We start from the raw sequence: 22442 nt of genomic DNA, 5'->3' as shown, positions 1-22442 counted from the left end.
TTGAAATACAAATTTAGCAGACTCTAATCGAAAACAACTTAGTCATGTGCATACAGTTTTTACATAACACCCACTATACTGGTGTTGTAAGAGCCATGTCCACCAACTGAGCTACAGACGACCACGTCACCTAAGCGGCCATTTTGAAACACAAGCTACTTGACTTTAAACAGTCTCATTGTACAGAGAACAGACTCACATCTAGCCTTATCTCACTGCATTCGAGAGATCTCCTTCTGTATGTTAAGTCATGGAAACCTGGGAGAGAGATTGGTCTACAATTCACTTAAAGGTGAGCTGAATGTATTGTAGGTCACACAAGGTAACATAAGGTATTAGTGTTGCACAGTATACAGAACGTCGGTACTTTTTCCGATACAAAAAAAAAGTAACTGTTTGGGTACTGAATTGTTATATCTCCGATACTTATATTTTAATTTGTTTAATTTCGTACTTTTTACCCTTGGCTATCACAAAATTGGTGAAAAATGGTAGTTAGTCTTGTCCCATCACTGCAACTCCCATATGGACTCAGGAAGAGGCGAGGTCGAGAGCATGAGTCCTCCGAAACACAAGCCTGCCAAGCTGCACTGCTTCTTGACACAGTGCTCGTTATCCCGGAAGCCAGCCGCACAATGTGTCAGAGGGAACACCGTACAACTGGCGACTGAAGTCAGCGTGCACTGTGCCCGGCCGCCACAGAGTCGCTAGAGCGCGATGGGACAAGGACATCCCGGTTGGCAAACCCTCCCCTAACACCGGACGACGCTGGGCCAATTGTGCGCCGCTCATGGTTCCCAGGTCACGGCCAGCTGCGACAGCCTGGGATCAAACCAGGTCTGTAGTGACGCCTCAAGCCCTGCGATGCAGTGCCTTAGACCGCTGCGACACTCGAAGATGTTTGGTACTTCTGTCAAATGTGTCTCACGTGATTGAGAGGACAATTCTGTGTCAGCGCAGCAACCTTTATAGCATGAGGCAATTGTCTGTCCACTTCATTGCTAGAGCTGTCTGGCGGCATTGCTCCCCACTCATGCTGCACAGAAGTTTACACACTTGAATAATGCAACACGGTATGTAGAAATGTTGAAACTGTTTATTACTGTTCGCAAAACCAATGGTCCATACAGGCCAGAACACTTTTGTGCAAGATGATACCGGTAGCTTCCAGGTTTGTAGTTAACTTTCCTTGCTAGCTTGCAGTTGATTTCCTACCCTAGACATTGTTTGTGATAATATGCTAAACATAAAGCAAAATATGCCGATTTCAAAGCAGATTGTCACCGAAAACTTGATTAATTCACTTAGACTCCCTAGCCACCAAAAACTCCTTCGACTCCTGTCTGGTTCCTCTAGATTCCATAGCCGAAGTCAGATTCCACAGCCACATTCTGAATCGTGAATGACATCATTCATTTCTTTGAGAAGCACACACTTTTATAAAAAAGAATTGCTTCTAGTATGCAAACGCTGTTTATCAGTACAATAAAATATGTGTTCTAGCAGTTGCCAATAAAATAAGTGTTAAATGGAAGGGATGTTTGTCATTTGAGCCCCTTGAAATCAGCTAAAACAAGCTCAATAACAATGCATGCACACACTGCTTATGAATAATATGCATTCATCTACATTGTGAATAGACCTAGTCTACATCTGATTTACCCAGTTTATCAATATGGATTTACAAATCAAATAAATTACCATTTTGTTGTTACCAAAGTTTTACTTATCTTTCATCCAACAAAGACAAACAGTCTGCTTAAACTAATAACACAAACAATTCTACATGGCCATTCTTTATTGAACAGACTGTGTAAACATTTACAGTGTAGGCTGCAAAACGTATGTGAACTCTTGGATTTAAATAACTGGTTGACCATCTTTGCAGCAAAAACCTCAAAGTTTTCTGTAGTTGCGATCAGCATGCACATGTTGACCGTTCTCTCTTTACATAACTGTTCAGTTCAGCAATATTCTTGGATGGCTGTGTGAACCACTCTCGAGGTCATGCCACAGCATTCAAATCGGGTTGAGGTCAGGACTCTGACTGACCTCCAGAAAGGAGTATTTCTTCTATTGAAGATATTTTGATGTTGATTACTTCTGTGTTTTTGGTCGTTGTCCTGTTTGCGTCACCAAACTTCTGTTGAGCTTCAAATTGGCAGACAGATAGCCTTACATTCTGCAAAATGTCTTGATAAAACTTGGGAATTCATTTTTCCGTCGATGATACAAGCTGTCCAGGCCCTGTGGCAGCAAAAGCAGCCCCAAAACAACTCAACTTTAGTTTATCCGTCCACAGAATATTTTGCCAGGAGCGCTGTGGAACATCCAGATGCTCTTTTGCGAACTTAAGACGTTCAGTAATGATCTTTTTGGACATCAGTGGCTTTTCCGTGGTGTCCTCCCATGAACACCATTCTTTTTTAGTTTTTTTACATATTGTAGACTCTCAACAGAGATGTTAGCATGTTCCAGAGATTTCTGTAGGCTTTAGTTGACACTCTAGGGATTCTTCTTAACCTCATTGAGTATCTGCGCTGTGCTCTTGCAGTCATCTTTGAAGGATGGCCACTCCTAGGAGAGTAGCAACAGTGCTGAACTTCTCCATTTAAGACAACTTGTCTTACTGTGGACTGATGAACATCAAGGCTTTCAGAGATACTTTTGTAACCATTTCCAGCTCTTATGCAACTCAACAATTCTTAATCTTAGGTCTTCTGAGATCTCTTTTGTTTGAGCATGGTTCACATCAGGCAATTCTTCTTGTGAATAGCAAACTAAAATGTTGCTATTCACAAGAACACGTGTTTTATAGGGCAGGGCAGCTCTAACCAACATCTCCAATCTCGTCTCATTGATTGGACTCCAGGTTAGCTGACTCCTGACTCCAATTAGCTTTTGGAGAAATCATTAGCCCAGGGGTTCACATACTTTTCCAACCTACAATGTGAATGGTTTAAATGAACTATTCAATATAGACAAGAAAAACACAATCATTTGTGTGTCATTAGTTTAATCACACGGTGTTTGCCTATTGTTGTGACTTAGATGAAGATCAGATCAAATGTTATGACCAATTTATGCAGAAATCCAGGTAATTCCAAAGGTTCAAATACTTTGCCACTGTAGCCTACACACACACACACACACACACAACACACACACACACACCTCCCCCAACCCTTATCTCCCAGTTTACCATCTATAACCCAACCACAGCAAGCCCATTCTCCTCCCAGTCCCACATGTGATCTACTGTGTTATATGATAGGGAAGACATAGAAAGTAAGTGCTATGGAGGATGGAGCCCTACAGTACTATTATACTGTACAGTGCTGAACATCCTTGTGCTTTCAGGCTGCAGAGCGATCAAACGGACAGCTAACCGTGGAATAAAAACATACACACATTTGTCTAAAGTTGAGGAGCGTGCAATTGGCATGCTGACTAAAGGAATGTCCACCAAGCTGTTGCAGAGAATTTAATGTCAATTTTCTACCATAAGCCGATCCGTTGTTTTTAGTAATTTTGCAGTACGTCCATCCGCCTCACAACCGCAGACCACATGTAACCACGCAAGCTCAGGAACTCCACATCCATCTTCCTCACCTGAGGCATTGTCTGAGACCAGCCGCCCAGACAGCTGACGAAACAGAAGTATTTCTGTCTTTAATAAAGCCCTTCTGTGGGAAAACTTATTCTGATTGGATGGGTCTGGCTCCCCAGCGGTGGCCTATGCCCTCCGAGGCCCACCATGGCTGCGCCCCTGCCCAGTCATGTGAAATCCATAGATTAGGCCTAATGAACTCATTTCAATTGAATGATTTTATTATAATGAACTGTAACTCAGTAACAACTTAACTTCTCTAGGAGATAGGGGCAGCATTTTCACGTTGGATGAAAAGCGTACCCAGAGAAACTCTCTACTCATCCCTAATATATTATTGGATAGAAAACTCTGAAGTTTCTAAAACTGTTGAATCATGTCTGTGACATATAACATAACTTATTGGCAGGCAAAACCCTGAGGACAAACCATTCAGATTTCTTTTTTTTTAGGTCACTCTTTTCAAGGGGTTTCATTGGAATCCAGATTTCTTAGGGACCTTCCTGCAGTTCCTATCGCTTCCACGGATGTCAACAGTCTTTAGAAATTGGTTGAGGTTTTCTCTTGAGAAATGAAATGAAGAATAGAAATGTTCAGAATGAGGCTCCAGTGAAGTGTACTGTTTTAGAGGCGCGTGACCAGAAAGCATGCTACACATTGTTTTCCTCCGGTATTGAACACAGATCATCCCGTCTTCAATTTTATCGATTAATGACGTTAAAAAATACCTAAAGTTGTATTACAAAAGTAGTTTGAAATGTTTGGACAAGCTTACAGGTAACTTTTGAGATATTTTGTAGTCAATGTTGTGCAAGTTTAACCGGTGTTTTTCTGGATCAAACGCGCCAAATAAATGACATTTTGGATATATATCGACGGAATTAATCGAACAAAAGGACCATTTGTGATGTTTATGGACATATTGGAGTGCCAACAGAAGAAGCTCGTCAAAGGTAAGGCATGAATTATATCTTTATTTTCTGTGTTTTGTGTCGCGCCGGGAGGGTTGGAAATATGATGGTCTGTGTTTGTGCTTGGTTTGCTATCCTCAGATAATAGCATTGTTTGCTTTCGCCGTAAAGCATTTTGAAATCTGACACGTTGGCTGGATTCACAACAAGTGTAGCTTTAATTTGGTATATTGAATGTGTGATTTCATGAAAGTTACATTTTATAGTAATTTATTTGAATTTGGCGCTCTGCATTTTCACTGGATGTTGCCAGTGGGACGCTACCGTCCACATATTCCAGAAGGTTAAGGTCCATTTTCTCAAAAGTGGGGTGACAAATATCACCTTTCAAAGCAGAATAACTTTCCTATTGTTCCTCAACTGCAGTGTATGATATACAATTTTCTAGCTCAGAGTCTCTACTTTTATTAAATATAAAAAACACATGGTGAAATCCCTGAACAGTTTCTTCCTCTCCGGCAAATGAGTTAGGAACAACGTCTGCATCTTTGTAGTGACGGCGTATTGATACACCATCCAAAATGTAATTAAATGTAATTAATTTCACCATGCTCAAAGGATATTCAATGTCTGCTTTTAAATTTTTTTAACCCAGCTACCAATAGTCCTTCTTTGCGAGGCATTTAATACCTCCCTGGTCTTTGTGTTTAATCTGTGTTGAAAATTCTACTGCTCAACTGAGGAATTACAGTTATTGTATATGTGGGTACAGAGATGAGGTAGTCATAAAAAAAGATGTTGAACACTATTATTGCATACAGAGTGAGCCATGCATCTTATTATGTGACTTAATATGAGTTGGTCCCCCATTTGCTGCTATAACAGCCTCCACTCTTCTGGAAAGGCTTTCACTAGATGTCAGAACATTGTTGCGGGGACTTGCTTCCATTCAGCCACAAGAGCTTATTGAGATCGGGCACTGATGTTGGGTGATTTAGCCTGCTCGCAGCAGCGTTCATTCATCCCAAAGGTGTTCATGGGGTTGAGTCATGGCTCTGTTTAGGCCAGTCAAGTTCTTCCACACCGATCTCGACAAACCATTGCTGTATGGACCTCGTTTGTGCACGGGGGCATTGCCATGCTGAAACAGGAAAGGCCTTCCCCACCTAACAAACATTATGGGTCACTCCTTGTTCTTGTGCTCCACTGACATGGCTGAGCAGGGGAGTGCGTGTGTGTGTGTGCGTGTGTGTAGAGAACGCAGGTCGGAGGATATGGTATGTAGTAGCAGGAGCCAGTGACTAATAGGATCTGACAGCCGATGATGAATTAATAATCGAACGATCTTTCCAACTGATCTGTCGATAGCACCTGCTAATTCAGGGCGTGGCGTCAAAGTTGAGAAAACTAGCAAAACTTTTGTAGTTCAATGGCTAACATATCTTTCAAAAACGGCGCAGTAGAAAGGACTGTCAACACGTACTGATAGATACTGTCGTTATAGACGAAGCATGCTACATGGCAGACCAATCCAAACTCATCTCCCTTGGCCATGTCCAAGTAGGAAGTGCAACATGACCAATATCCCACTGTATCTTCAATAGGGAATGAGTTGAAAAACGACCAACCTCAGATTTCCCACTTCCTGGTTGGATTTTTTTCTCAGGTTTTTGCCTGCCATATGAGTTCTGTTATACTCACAGACATCATTCAAACAGTTTTAGAAACTTCAGAGGGTTTTCTATCCAAATCTACTAATAATATGCATATCTTAGCTTCTGGGCCTGAGTAGCAGGCAGTTTACTCTGGGCACCTTATTCATCCAAGCTACTCAATACTGCCCCCCAGCCATAAGAAGTTAAATAACGTGCCATATAATGCTGCAGCAGCCCGCAAGGTGTGCTGCAGTATGACGCAACTTTTAAGGGAGGTACCACTGTATCACAGCCATTAAACTCTAACTGTTTTGAATTCACCATTGGCCTCATGGTGAAAACCCTGAATGATTTCCTTCCTCTCTGGCAAATGAGTTAGGAAGGATGCCTCTATATTTGTAGTGACTGGGTGTATTGATATACCATCCAAAATGTAATTAATAACTTCACCATGCTTAAAGGGATTTTCAATGTCTGCTTTTTTTTATTTTTACCCATCACATACCAATAGATGTGCCCTTCTTTGGCGAGGCATTTGAAAACCTCCCTGGTCTTTGTTTGAAATTCAGTGCTCGACTGAGGGACTTTACAGTTAATTGTATGTGTGGGGTACAGAGATGAGTTGGTCATAAACAAGTCATGTTAAAGACTTATTGCATACAGAGTGAGTCAATGCAACTTATTATGTCACTTAATATGGAGTTGATCCCCCATTTGCTGCTATAACAGCCTCCACTCAGCTTTTCACTAGATGTTGGAACATTGTTGCAGGGACTTGCTTCCATTCAGCCTCAAGCTTTAGTGAGGTCGGGTACTGATGTTTGCCGGTTTTAAGCCAGGCTCGCAGTGGGCGTTCCAATACATCCAAAAGGTGTTCGATGGGCTTGAGGTCATGGCTCTGTGCAGGCCAGTCAAGTTCTTCCACACCGATCTCGACAAACCATTGCTGTGTGGACGTCGCTTTGTGCACGGGGGCATTATCATGCTGAAACAGGAAAGGGCCTTCCCCAAACTGTTCCCACAAATTTGGAAGCACAGAATCGTCTAGAATGTCATTGCATGCTGTAGTATTAAGATTTCCCTTCACTGGAATTAAGAGACCTAGCCTGAGCCATGAAAAACAGCCCCAGACCATTATTTCTCCTCCACCAAACTTTACAGTTGGCGCTATGCATTGGAGCAGGTAGCGTTCTCCTGACATCCACCAAACCCAGAATAATTTGTTGAACTGCCAGATGGTGAAGCGTGATCCATCACTCCAGAGAACGTGTGCGTTTCCACTGCTCCAGAGTCCAATGGCGGCGAGCTTTACACCACTTCAGCCGACGCTTGGCATTGCGTATGGGGATCTTAGGCTTGTGTGCGGCTGCTCGGCCATGGTAACCCTTTTCATGAAGCTCCCGACAACCAGATATTGTGCTGACTTTGCTTCCAGAGGCAGTTTGGAACTCTGAGTGTTGCAACCGAGGACAGACGATTTTTACGCGCTTCAGCACTCAGCGGTCCATTCTGTGAGCTTGTGTAGCCTACCTCTTTGTGGCTGAGCAGTTGTTGCTCTTAGATGTTTCCACTTCACAATAACAGCACTTACATTTGACCGGGGCAGCTCGTGTTTGTTTGTTCCCTGAATTTGACCTTTTTGACTTGTCTGTGCGTTCATGCGTGTGCGAGGGAGAGTGAGAACGTGTGCGCACGTGTGTGTGTCTGTATGCTTTTGCCATTCCCTGCAGACGTTACGAGTGCAGGCCACCCTTAAACCCTTCCGCCCATTGGAGCTTGTCGATTATTAATTCATCATCGGCTGTCAGATCCTATTAGTCACTGGCTCCTGCTACTACATACCATAWCCTCCGACCTGCGTTCTCTACACACACGCACACACACACACGCACTCCCCTGCTCAGCCATGTCAGTGGAGCACAAGAACAAGGAGTGACCCATAATGTTTGTTAGGTGGGGAAGGCCCTTTCCTGTTTCAGCATGGCAATGCCCCCGTGCACAAAGCGAGGTCCATACAGCAATGGTTTGTCGAGATCGGTGTGGAAGAACTTGACTGGCCTAAACAGAGCCATGACCTCAACCCCATCGAACACCTTTGGGATGAATTGGAACGCCTGCTGCGAGCCAGGCTTAAATCACCCAACATCAGTGCCCGATCTCAATAAAGCTCTTGTGGCTGAATGGAAGCAAGTCCCCGCAACAATGTTCTGACATCTAGTGGAAAGCCTTTCCAGAAGAGTGGAGGCTGTTATAGCAGCAAATGGGGGACCAACTCCATATTAAGTCACATAATAAGATGCATGGACTCACTCTGTATGCAATAATAGTGTTCAACATCTTTTTTTATGACTACCTCATCTCTGTACCCCACATATACAATTAACTGTAAGTTCCCTCAGTTGAGCAGTGAATTTTCAAACACAGATTAAACCACAAAGACCAGGGAGGTATTCAAATGCCTCGCAAAGAAGGACAACTATTGGTAGCTGGGTTAAAAAAATTTAAAAGCAGACATTGAATATCCCTTTGAGCATGGTGAAATTAATTACATTTAATTACATTTTGGATGGTGTATCAATACGCCGTCACTACAAAGATGCAGACGTTGTTCCTAACTCATTTGCCGGAGAGGAAGGAAACTGTTCAGGGATTTCACCATGTGTTTTTTATATTTAATAAAAKTAGAGACTCTGAGCTAGAAAATTGTATATCATACACTGCAGTTGAGGAACAATAGGAAAGTTATTCTGCTTTGAAAGGTGATATTTGTCACCCCACTTTTGAGAAAATGGACCTTAACCTCTCTGGAATATGTGGGACGGTAGCGTCCCACCTGGCCAACATCCAGTGAAAATGCAGAGCGCCAAATTCAAATAAATTACTATAAAATCACACATTCAATATACCAAATTAAAGCTACACTTGTTGTGAATCCAGCCAACGTGTCAGATTTCAAAAATGCTTTACGGCGAAAGCAAACAATGCTATTATCTGAGGATAGCAACCAAGCAAACAAACACAGACCATCATATTTCAACCCTCCCGGCGCGACACAAAACACAGAAATAAAGATATAATTCATGCCTTACCTTTGACGAGCTTCTTCTGTTGGCACTCCAATATGTCCCATAAACATCACAAATGGTCCTTTTGTTTGATTAATTCCGTCGATATATTTCCAAAATGTCCATTTATTTGGTGCGTTTGATCCAGAAAAACACCGGTTCCAACTTGCACAACGTTGACTACAAAATATCTCAAAAGTTACCTGTAAGCTTTGTCAAAACATTTCAAACTACTTTTGTAATACAACTTTAGGTATTTTTTTAACGTCAATAATCGATAAAATTGAAGACGGGATGATCTGTGTTCAATACCGGAGGAAAACAATGTGTAGCATGCTTTCTGGTCACGCGCCTCTAACAAACAGTACACTTCACTGGAGCCTCATTCTGAACATTTCTATTTCTTCATTTCATTTCTCAAAGARAAAACCTCAACCAATTTCTAAAGACTGTTGACATCCAGTGGAAGCGATAGGAACTGCAGGAAGGTCCCTAAGAAATCTGGATTCCCAATGAAACCCCATTGAAAAGAGTGACCTAAAAAAAAAGAAATCTGAATGGTTTGTCCTCAGGGTTTTGCCTGCCAAATAAGTTATGTTATAGTCACAGACATGATTCAAACAGTTTTAGAAACTTCAGAGTTTTCTATCCAATAATAATATTAGGGACTGAGTAGGAGGCAGTTTACTCTGGGTACGCTTTTCATCCAAACGTGAAAATGCTGCCCCCTATCCTAGAGAAGTTAAGTTGTTACTGAGTTACAGTTCATTATAATAAAATCATWCAATTGAAATGAGTTCATTAGGCCCTAATCTATGGATTTCACATGACTGGGCAGGGGCGCAGCCATGGTGGGCCTCGGAGGGYATAGGCCCACCCGCTGGGGAGCCAGACCCATCCAATCAGAATAAGTTTTTCCCCACAGAAGGGCTTTATTAAAGACAGAAATACTTCTGTTTCGTCAGCTGTCTGGGCGGCTGGTCTCAGACAATGCCTCAGGTGAGGAAGATGGATGTGGAGTTCCTGAGCTTGCGTGGTTACATGTGGTCTGCGGTTGTGAGGCCGGATGGACGTACTGCAAAATTATCTAAAACAACGGATGCGGCTTATGGTAGAAAAATTGACATTAAATTCTCTGGCAACAGCTCTGGTGGACATTCCTTCAGTCAGCATGCCAATTGCACGCTCCCTCAACTTTAGACAAATGTGTGTATGTTTTTATTCCACGGTTAGCTGTCCGTTTGATCGCTCTGCAGCCTGAAAGCACAAGGATGTTCAGCACTGTACAGTATAATAGTACTGTAGGGCTCCATCCTCCATAGCACTTACTTTCTATGTCTTCCCTATCATATAACACAGAGATCACATGTGGGACTGGGAGGAGAATGGGCTTGCTGTGGTTGGGTTATAGATGGTAAACTGGGAGATAAGGGTTGGGGGAAGGTGTGTGTGTGTGTGTGTGTGTGTGTGTGTGTGTGTAGGCCTACAGTGGCAAAGTATTTGAACCCTTTGGAATTACCTGGATTTCTGCATAAATTGGTCATAACATTTGATCTGATCTTCATCTAAGTCACAACAATAGGCAAACACCGTGTGATTAAACTAATGACACACAAATGATTGTGTTTTTCTTGTCTATATTGAATAGTTCATTTAACCATTCACATTGTAGGTTGGAAAAAGTATGTGAACCCCTGGGCTAATGATTTCTCCAAAAGCTAATTGGAGTCAGGAGTCAGCTAACCTGGAGTCCAATCAATGAGACGAGATTGGAGATGTTGGTTAGAGCTGCCCTGCCCTATAAAAACACGTGCTTCTTGTGAATAGCAACATTTTAGTTTGCTATTCACAAGAAGAATTGCCTGATGTGAACCATGCCTCAAACAAAAGAGATCTCAGAAGACCTAAGATTAAGAATTGTTGAGTTGCATAAAGCTGGAAATGGTTACAAAAGTATCTCTGAAMGCCTTGATGTTCATCAGTCCACAGTAAGACAAGTTGTCTATAAATGGAGAAAGTTCAGCACTGTTGCTACTCTCCCTAGGAGTGGCCATCCTTCAAAGATGACTGCAAGAGCACAGCGCAGAATRCTCAATGAGGTTAAGAAGAATCCTAGAGTGTCAACTAAAGCCTTACAGAAATCTCTGGAACATGCTAACATCTCTGTTGAYGAGTCTACRATATGTAAAAAACACTAAACAAGAATGGTGTTCATGGGAGGACACCACGGAAAAAGCCACTGATGTCCAAAAAGATCATTACTGAACGTCTTAAGTTCGCAAAAGAGCATCTGGATGTTCCACAGCGCTCCTGGCAAAATATTCTGTGGACGGAATAAACTAAAGTTGAGTTGTTTTGGGGCTGCTTTGCTGCCACAGGGCCTGGACAGCTTGCTATCATCGACGAAAAAATGAATTCCCAAGTTTATCAAGACATTTTGCAGGAGAATGTAAGGCTATCTGTCTGCCAATTTGAAGCTCAACAGAAGTTTGGTGACGCAACAGGACAACGACCAAAAACACAGAAGTAAATCAACATCAAAATATCTTCAATAGAAGAAAATACTCCTTTCTGGAGGGCTCAGTCAGAGTCCTGACCTCAACCCGATTTGAGATGCTGTGGCATGACCTCGAGAGTGGTTCACACCAGACATCCCAAGAATATTGCTGAACTGAAACAGTTATGTAAAGAGGAACGGTCCAACATTGTGCAGGTCTGATCCGCAACTACAGAAAACTTTGAGGTTTTAGCTGCCAAAGGATGGTCAACCAGTTATTAAATCCAAGAGTTCACATACGTTTTGCAGCCTACACTGTAAATGTTTACACAGTCTGTTCAATAAAGACATGGACATGTAGAATTGTTTGTGTTATTAGTTTAAGCAGACTGTTTGTCTATTGTTGGATGAAGATAAGTAAAACTTTGGTAACAACAAAATGGTAATTTATTTGATTTGTAAATCCATATTGATAAACTGGGTAAATCAAGATGTAGACTAGGTCTATTCACAATGTAGATGAATGCATATTATTCATAAGCAGTGTGTGCATGCATTGTTATTGAGCTTGTTTTAGCTGATTTCAAGGGGCTACARATGACAAACAATCCCTTCCATTTAACACTTATTTTATTGGCAACTGCTAGAACACATATTTTATTGTACTGATAAACAGCGTTTGCATACTAGAAGCAATCTCTTTTTTTATAAAAGTGTGTGCTTTCTCAAAGAAATGAATGATGTCATTCACGATTCAGAATGTGGCTGTGGAATCTGACTTCGGCTATGGAATCTAGAGGAAACCAGACAGGAGTCGAAKGAGTTTTTGGTGGCTAGGGAGTCTAAGTGAATTAATCAAGTTTTYGGTGACAATCTGCTTTGAAATCGGCATATTTTGCTTTATGTTTAGCATATTATCACAAACAATGTACTAGGGTAGGGAAATCAACTGCAAGCTAGCAAGGAAAGTTAACCTACAAACCTGGAAGCTACCGGTATCATCTTGCACAAAAGTGTTCTGGCCTGTATGGACATTGTTTTGCGAACAGTAATAAACAGTTTCAACATTTCTACATACCGTGTTGCATTATTCAAGTGTGTAAACTTCTGTGCAGCATGAGTGGGGAGCCAATGCCGCCCAGACAGCTCTAGCAATGAAGTGGAGCAGRCACATTGCTCTTCATGCTATAAAGGTGCTGCGCTGACACAGAATTGGTCCTCTCAATCACGTGAGACACATTTGACAGAAGTACCAAACATCTCCCGAGTGTCGCAGCGGTCTAAGGCACTGCATCGCAGGGCTTGAGGCGTCACTACAGACCTGGGTTTGATCCCAGGCTGTCGCAGCTGGCCGYGACCTGGAGAACCATGAGGCGGCGCACAATTGGCCCAGCGTCGTCCGGGTTAGGGGAGSGTTTGGCCAACCGGGATGTCCTTGTCCCATCGCGCTCTAGCGACTCCTGTGGCGGGCCGGGCRCATGCACGCTGACTTCAGTCGCCAGTTGTACGGTGTTCCCTCTGACACATTGGTGCGGCTGGCTTCCGGGATAAGCGAGCACTGTGTCAAGAAGCAGTGCAGCTTGGCAGGCTTGTGTTTCGGRGGACTCATGGCTCTCGACCCTCGCCTCTCCTGAGTCCATATGGGAGTTGCAGTGATGGGACAAGACTAACTACCAATTTTTCAAACCAATTTTGTGATAGCCAAGGGGTAAAAAGTACGAAATTAAACAAATTAAAATTAAAGTATCGGAGATATAACAAATTCAGTACCAAACAGTTACTTTTTTTTTGTATCGGAAAAAGTACCGACGTTTCTGTATACTGTGCAACACTAATACCTTATGTTACCTTGTGTGACCTACAATACATTCAGTCACCTTTAAGTGAATTGTAGACCAATCTCTCTCCCAGGTTTCCATGACTTAACATACAGAGAAGGAGATCTCTCGAATGCAGTGAGATAAGCTAGATGTGAGATCTGTTCTCTGTACAATGAGACTGTTTTAAAGGTCAAGTAGCTTGTGTTTCAAAATGGCCGGCTTAGGTGACGTGGTCGTCTGTAGCTCAGTTGGTGGAACATGGCTCTTACAACACCAGTATAGTGGGTGTTATTCCCGGGACCACCTATATGTAAAAACTGTATGCACACATGACTAAGTTGTTTTCGATTAGAGTCTGCTAAATTTGTATTTAATTAAATTATGTACATGCCAGATGGCTTGGTAATTGAATACATTGGCAATAGACCAATTTTCAGCCTGCAATCTTTTATTCTGGCCTCAGTTAGCACATTGTTGATACACAACCAATAGCCTAAGCTACTGTATCTAAATATGCAGCGCAATATGGATTTCCAGTCCATCTGTATTTCCGTACAAGGGGTCTGTTGTAAGGTCACGTAACTTATGTTTCAAAATGGCCAGCTGAGGTGACATACGTGCCAGATGGCTTTGTGATAGACCACATTGCATATTTAGATGAAAATTGGCAAATTGCTGTCCTGTATGGTTTTTCAGTCAATGTATTATAGGGGATGTTAATGCATTTTCATGATTGTGTGTTTGTTTGTGTGAGCCTACACATATCATGGTTATATGATTTGCTTTTACATGTGAAACAGACCGATACGTAACTGAACCTTGGCTATTATGAAGCCTACGTCCTCTTAATATGGCTCAAAACAACAGTTTTACAGGTGGGTGGTAGGGAGGTTTTTAAAAGTGAAATAAAAAAAGAGACCAGCACTCTTAGGCTTTTTAAAGATGCTCSTTAAAGCTCTTTAGCTAATGCAAATACAGCCCTTGTGCAGTGTCCTCCTTTTTGTTTGTCACTATATCAGTGTGTCCTGTGTGTGTCTATCCGCTTGTGTTTGTGGTATCCTTGTATATCCGGCTGCCCAGCCATATTACAGGGTGATTTGGAGAGCACTTTGGCCCCGATCAATAAAAGATAAGGCAGCTAATAGACGGATCAGAGCCTATAAAGCCATGCTCTCAGCCTGATGGAGAGACGGACACACCAGGGCCCCATATAGACCATGTCTGCGAGACAGACTTCCAGCCGTTGCGCTAACGCTAGTTCTCATTGGTTTGCGAAACTACCATGAACTTCCTTCATACTGGACACCGAGACATACAAATGTTATCCAAGAGTTCATCTGACTCTGGGGAAGTGGATAAAGGGCCTCATTGCCAAAATCCTGTGTACACACACACTCTCTCTATCTCGAATCAATAAACATTTGATTCTGTAAAATGAATTCTTAGTTTGTCGCATGCGCCATTGCAGTACCATGTACCGCTAGCAGCATTTTGGCCAAAGAACGTTAGCTAGCAAATATATCCAAGTTTGCTAATCTTGAAATATAAAGATTAGCTGGCAACTCACTAGCACACAGGCTTTTGCTTGATTTGTTTGAGATCTGTGTTCACTTCTTATGGCTGCTACAAGAAGTTRGTCATTATTAGTGAATGTGCATTGTGCATGGTTCTGGTTAAATTAGTAACAAAAAAGGGCATTTTCATAGACCGACTTGAACGCCAGGTCAGTGACTATTGCAAAAAAAGTAGGTTAAACTATTTTGATGAAATGTAATTATAAGTGGGTCTTCTGGTTGTGAAAGGTTTATTTATATATACTTGTGTATTGATTTTAAGAAAGGCATTGATGTTTATGATTAGGTACACATTGGTGCAACAAMAGTGCTTTTTTCGCGAATGCGCTTGTTAAATCATCACCCGTTTGGCGAAGTAGGCTGTGATTCGATGATAAATGAATATGCAATGCAGGACAAGCTAGATAAACTAGTAATGTCATCAACCATGTGTAGTTAACTAGTGATTATGTTAAGATTGATTGTTTTTTATAAGATACGTTTAATGCTAGCTAGCACCTTACCTTGGCTCCTTGCTGCACTCGCATAACAGGTAGTCAGCCTGCCACGCAGTCTCCTCGTGGAGTGCAATGTAATCGGCCATAATCGGTGTCCAAAAATGCCGATTACCAATTGTTATAAACTTGAAATTGCCCTAATTAATCGKCCATTCCGATTAATCGGTCGACCTCTAATATCTACCTCAATTACCTTGCACCCCTGCACATCGACTTGGTACTGGTACCCTGTGTATATAGCCATGTTATCGTTACTCATTGTGTATTTATTATTACATGTTTAATTTTCTATTTCTCTATTCTCTTTCTCTCTACGTTGTTGGTAAGGGCCCTTAACCTTTACTTAACACCCATCCCGGATCCGGGAGCATCCTCATCAGTAAAAGCTGACTAGCATAGCCTAGCATAGCGCCACAAGTAAATAATAGCATATAAATATCATGAAATCACAAGTCCGATACAGCAAATGAAAGATAAACATCTTGTGAATCCAGCCATCATTTCCGATTTTTAAAATGTTTTACATTTTACATCAAACACACAACCGCATTTATTCACCGCATAGATAGCATTCGCAAAAACCAGCAAAATATATAAAATTAATCGCTAACCTTGACCAACTTCATCAGATGACAGTCTTATAACATCAGGTTATACAATATACTTATGTTTTGTTCGAAAAAATGTGCATATTGAGAGCTGCAACCCTTGGTTATACGTTGTGAATATGTAGCATCGATTCACCAGAATGTCCGGAGCTATTTTGGACACTCACCTAATCTGACCAAAGAACTCATCATAAACTTTACATAAAAATACTTGTTGTATGGCAAATGAAAGATACACTGGTTCTTAATGCAACCGCCGTGTTAGATTTAAAAAAAATAACTTTACCATAACAAACAGCATGCGTTATTGCGCCCGCCAAAATGGCAGAGAATAGGAATCAACATTTTCCCCAGAAATACGAAATAACATCATAAATTGTTCTTACTTTTGTTGAGCTTCCATCAGAATCTTGTACAAGGAGTCCTAGGTCGAGGATAAAACGTTGAATAAACTGATGAAACTCGGTTGAAAAAACCTACTTTATGATGTTTTTCTAATATGTATCAAATAAAAACGGAGCCGGAGATATCCGCCGTGTATACCGAACGCTTTTCAGAAGCCAATGTCGATGTACTTCGCGCGCCAGAGAAGACAAAGAAATTTCCAGACCTGTCACTCCAAAAGCTCTTGTTCGGCCTCAGATCAAGCTAGACACCCCATTCCACCTTCCACTGCCTGTTGACATCTAGTGGAAGGCGTATGAAGTGCATGCATATCGATAAATATTAGGCAATTGAATAGGCAGGCCCTGGAACAGAGCATCGTTTTCAGATTTTTCACTTCCTGTATGGAAGTTTGCTGCAAAATGAGTTCTGTTTTACTCACAGATATAATTCAAACAGTTTTAAAAACTTGASTGTTTTCTATCCAATAGTAATAATAATATGCATATTGTACGATCTAGAATAGAGTACGAGGCAGTTTAATTTGGGCACGATTTTTTCCAAAGTGAAAACAGCGCCCCCCCTATTGACAAGAAGTTTAAGTAAGCATTTCACTGTTAGTCTACACCTGTTGTTTATGAAGCATGTGACAAATACAATTTAATTTCCTAACATTTTCAACAACAAAAAAACAATTTTCCTCCTTGCTTGATTCATGTGTAATGCTCGCTTGAGCAATCCTTTTTTACCAAACGCCACATATCTGTCTTCCTTAGGTGGTTGTGTCCCCCCCGTTGTCAAGGTTTCTTACGCCGTTGCCCTGTTTGTGTTAAGACCCCTGACTCATAACGAGATCATTACGGTCAAAAAAATGAAGTCATGTATATAAAAATTTGATCAAACGGTCTCCATGAATTATACAGAGGCCTGCTGGAGCAAGACAATGTTCCAGTGTACCAGGCTGTAGCTAGAGAGACGCCTAAAAATGGTCTAGAATTGAGTGTATTGTATTCTGTTTGTCTAATGTTGGTAACATTGGATATTCATTCTTACATTACGTGATGTATACRGACTCAAGTGAAGAGTGTGTGTGCGCACCTGCTCTATGGCTTTGAATGYGTGTGTGTTTGTGTTTGTTTGTGAAAGACCTCGGGGACTAACAACAGTCATAATTAGCAAAGTTTTTTTCTTTTGCTTCATTTATGTCTCAGTAACATTCCCCCAGGGTTTTCACTCCAGCCTTGGTAATGAGTGTGTGTATTGGTCGAGCTATCACATACCCATTGCATGCTGTTCATGGCTTTTAATGCTTCTTAAGATCATTCCCCTGAAATGGGTGTTTTTTACCATTTCAGACTAGACATTTCCAGTCATTAGAGTCACGTAGATGCATGTTTTTCCCCGAGCTTTTAAATAGAGGGAAAATATATGTTTTCTTTATATAATTATCTCTCTCGCTCCTCTCTCTCTCTCGCTGGGATGGTGTGTGTTGCAGTTGACCTTTTAACCACAGCTTCTTTTGCAGGAGGGTATAGATGCCAGGGCTGACATGTCATGTTTTTTTCAAAGTGTGTTTSTGGTGTATATATTGTCCCAGAGGGGATTCAACATTTTTAATTATCTTTCTCTCTAGGTGAAGATTGAAGGACAATCAAAAAGAGAGTCGAGACACTGAACGAGTTAGAGCTATACCAGAGAGGACTATTTCATAGTCACCATGTCTCTACGTATTCCCCATCTCTGGAACCGACTCCACAGTGGAAGACCTACTATACCCTGACTGTGAAGGGTCAAAACCTCCTTCATAACCACTATCCTGCACCTCTCCTCGCCATCAGTCAAAGGAGGTAACAAACAGGCGGACATTTTGGGGAATACTACAACTCCAGTTGCCTGATTCAGAGGGCATTTCTCCAGTCACAACGCCACTGGAATACCACGCATGTCTGTCGCCCATATGGGGGCTAAAGCCACTCCATAACCCACACTGACACCATTCTGAGCCCTGTATTGCCCACAGTATAGTGTTTTGGGTGTCGTCATCGGTGGCGGTGGATTGAGCCAAAATGGCTGGGAAGGGCAACCCGGTCCCGGGCCCCCATCTCAACGGCTTCCCCATGCCCCACTACTCCTACTTCTTCCCCCACATGCTGGGGGGGCTCTCTCCCCCCGGCCTGCCCCTGAGTAGCTACAGCACGCCCTCGTCAGCCAGTAAGTACACCTACCGTACTTCCTTAACCTTCTCTCTGCTGTTTCAATTGACTGTGTGGTGTGGTGTTGGTGCTTGCTAAAGTGCATTTGTTTTGACTGTGCTGTTGTCTGGCTTGCCTCAGAATATTAGCCWGTTTTTTTTGGTATAGCCAACTCCTTTGTCATTGCCATGCCAAACATTGCAGAAACAATCTGGCACTGAAGGCTTTGAGATTTTGGTTGTGCGGGCATCTTGGATACACCACACTTCCGGCTTTGTCTTTTTTGGAATGTTCGAGGTAAGAGGAATAACACTGAGCTCCGAGTGGTGTCTGCTCCTCAGAAAAAGTTGTCTTCATTAGCAGAGAAAATGTTGCTGTACCATGCTGTCTGATCATCCGTAGAGGCTGATGGCGGGAATGGAATGATATAATTGCAATGTTACCTGTGTCCCGCAGTTGTTGGCATATTTTGCATCAAACTATTTAGCTTGGCTATCTTTTGGTTATTGAGGATCGGATGTTGGAGAGACAGGAAATCAACAGATGCTGAGATTTTATTGTGCGGGGGAGTGAGCTTTCATCTTGGCCTGTTTTAGACCAGTCCCACATGAAAGACTGTGTTTGTAACCCGAGCATAGCGCCGCACTGCCTACAGCACTCACCGTCCTCAATACTCAGGCCCTCTCTAACACACACACACACACACACACACACACACACACACATACACCATGAAAACGTCTTAGATCACACAGGACAAGAGGACAGGGTAATCAACCTGACATCTCGAAATGGACAAGCCACTAAAGCCAACCTTATCKAGCCTATGTAAAATGACTACATATTTTTATGAGAGACGTAGTCAGCCAGGTTGCTCGGGGTCAGTGTATTGACTTTCCATCTGGTCGTATTAGCATGGTGTTCAATGGGATTAGCAAGAGGAGGAACTGTGATTAGCAGTCAGTCATGTCCACTTCCGCATTGAGCCCTGAAAGACTGGGACATGCTTCTCATCCTATTCCTCATTTGAGTTGTATCTGTATTCAATTTGAATAAGTAACATTCGAATGGTAGTGGTACAGTGTGTGTGTGTGTGGACACTGCATCGCTATCTCTTGTGGCCTTTTGTGTGTGTGTGTGTGTGTGTGTGTGTGGCGCATGTGTCTGTCAGGACTCTCTCCCAGTGTTTTGACGAGAGGGGTGGCGGGGTTCCTTCACTTAAGCCGCACAAACACTTCCTGGGACACTGACCACCGCTTCCTACTCACTCACTCACTCTCACTCATGCACACACACAAACACGTACACTCTCTCATTGACACAATAGTTTCTGGATCATTTCATCAAGCCATGACACCCACCATCTCAGATTGTTCTGAAATTGTTTCTGTAGTTAGAAACTGTTAAGCTTAGTATTCCTGCAACATTATTTTGTTGAAATATAATTTGATGTCTGAGAAATTAAGCCTAATGGCAGGAACAGCACCGTCTAGTGGTCAGAACCTGGTAATATCAGGATGTTGGATGGGACATAAACCTAAACTTCAATGACTAATTTCTCTGAACAGGGGAAAAAACATCACCAAATTCATTGAATGCATTACATAGTATGAAGAAAATATACTCCGAGCCGCAGCTCCATACTACTTGTCATACAGAGAACTGATATTGTATAGTGTATGTGTACAAATTAAGCCCAAAATCGAAGTATGCTGCCCTAATTTCAAGAAAAGTGTATATAAAATGAAAGATTCTCATGTGAAGTTATGACTTTACTTATAACCTGTTTTTAAAAAGACGTACACATATTTGATTAAAATCCTGATAATACATACCACTAGCGGAACAACTTCCGGTGAAACTGGAGGGGGCGCAATTCAAATAAATAATAATAAATTATGGATACTAAACATTTAGATACCCATAAGGGTCTTATATCGGTTGAAAGCTTAAATGCACTGTCCAATTTTACAGTAGCTATTACAGCGAAAACATGCCATGCGATTGTTTGAGGACGGCGCCCCACATCAAAATATTCTTCCCCTGGCACAAGTTTCATAAATTCACAAATAGTGATTAAATATTCACTTACTTTTTGAAAATCTTCCTCTGATTTGTCATCCAAAGGGTCCCAGCTATACCATGTAGTGTCGTTTTGTTAGATAAAATCCTTCTTTATATCCCAAAAAGTCTGTATAGTTGGTGCCATCGATTTGAGTAATCCACTCGTTCAACTTGCAGAAAAAGGAATCTGAAAATCTACCCCTAAACTTTGTTTCAACAAGTCAAAATACGTTTCTATTGACTCCTCAGATACCCTAAAATGTAATCAAACTATAATATTTCTTACGGAAAGAAGTATGTTCAATAGAAAACCGATTTTTWGCAGATGCGTCCTGTCTTCGTGGCTTTTCTTTGGATTTTCTCCTACCATATCTAGACTTTTATATTGTCCTACATTATTTTTTCTACAAAATTCAAAGTGTTTCTTTCCAATGGTACCAATTATATGCATATCCTGGCTTCAGGGCCTGAGCAACAGGCAGTTTACTTTGGGCACGTCATTCAGGTGGAAATTGTGTTCCCAATAAGACCACCTCTTATATAATCTAGTTTAATTCATTTTCAAATGTACAAGCGGACATTTCTTATGTAAAATTATATTAATCTCCCTTAAAGTTATTAAAATAAACGGATCATTACTATTCATTATGAAAGTAGAACTCATATTAGAACTCATATTAGGGGAGTGTCCAATCGTATCCACAGAGATCACAGAGAACAGTACACTCCCGATTTCAACCAGTCATACACTTTAATCAAGACATGATTAGTTGAATCAGGTGTGTTATTGCTTAGTTAGAACACAAACCTTAACCCACATTGGCCCTCTGTGGATAAGAAGCCATGCAACAAAGAAAATAACACACAACTTTCAATTAATTATCTGAAAGCTGATTTCACATTTGCTGTACTGCTATTCTTTTAAATGAGTTCCTTTTCGTCCTAAATCCTGTCTGAAGATATTCTCAAATCTCCCTCTACTGTGTATTAAAAAGGTATAGGTGGTGGACCAAAAAACATAATCACTTGGATGAATGTAAGAYGACAATATGACAATGGAGTCTTCACCCAATAATCATCTTCTTGTCCCTCCTTTGTTTGCATTTTTATCCACCACTTGTAGGTCTTCTATCCCTCAACCCTGATCTTATTCTTCTCTGCATCAGCGACTACCTGTCCACTCCAAACGTCTTGGAGAGAGTACATAGGTTTCTAATTGTTTCTAATCTTGGTAAAGGCACCATGGCTAGATGCCAAATATGCATAACTGTAGTTTTTGTGTGTTTTTAATCAACTTAAATCTGAACTAAAAACAGTTATGCTCATGTTCAGTGAATATTAGGGAAATCGACACACAAACGCCATGGGTTTCAATGGAAAGCGGGCATAATAGGAGAATATTGGGCTTAATTGGAAAAACAATGATTTATAGTGAAGATAAAAGCAAGTCTACCCATTAAAATATTTCGAATCCAATGGTTTGGTGGAAAAATATACACTATAGACTACAATATTATGCAAAGGTATTATTGATAACATTGAACAATATTGCTTTGTTGTAATTT

The 22442-nt window shown here is 41.5% G+C and overlaps 2 protein-coding genes across 6 annotated transcripts in view; both read left to right on the top strand.

Annotated features, from left to right (window-relative positions):
* amacr (alpha-methylacyl-CoA racemase) overlaps positions 1-22442 on the top strand; it is a 410966-nt gene that overhangs the window by 251560 nt on the left and 136964 nt on the right. The window lies entirely within an intron of this gene.
* The window catches only part of LOC111961398 (retinoic acid receptor alpha), a 240792-nt gene that overhangs the window by 102826 nt on the left and 115524 nt on the right, over positions 1-22442 (top strand). For all 3 annotated transcript variants that reach the window (XM_023983634.3, XM_023983632.3, XM_070441195.1), the window contains one exon: positions 18255-18832. In XM_023983634.3, coding sequence (XP_023839402.1) covers positions 18688-18832 — 145 coding nt within the window. In that variant the 5' untranslated portion in view covers positions 18255-18687. The remainder of the gene's footprint in view (positions 1-18254; positions 18833-22442) is intronic.

Source organism: Salvelinus sp. IW2-2015, linkage group LG4q.1:29, assembly GCF_002910315.2.
Source record: "Salvelinus sp. IW2-2015 linkage group LG4q.1:29, ASM291031v2, whole genome shotgun sequence".
Lineage (NCBI taxonomy): Eukaryota > Metazoa > Chordata > Actinopteri > Salmoniformes > Salmonidae > Salvelinus > Salvelinus sp. IW2-2015.
Note: the sequence above shows the minus strand (reverse complement) of the source record. Positions and strands in the feature narration are given on the sequence as shown.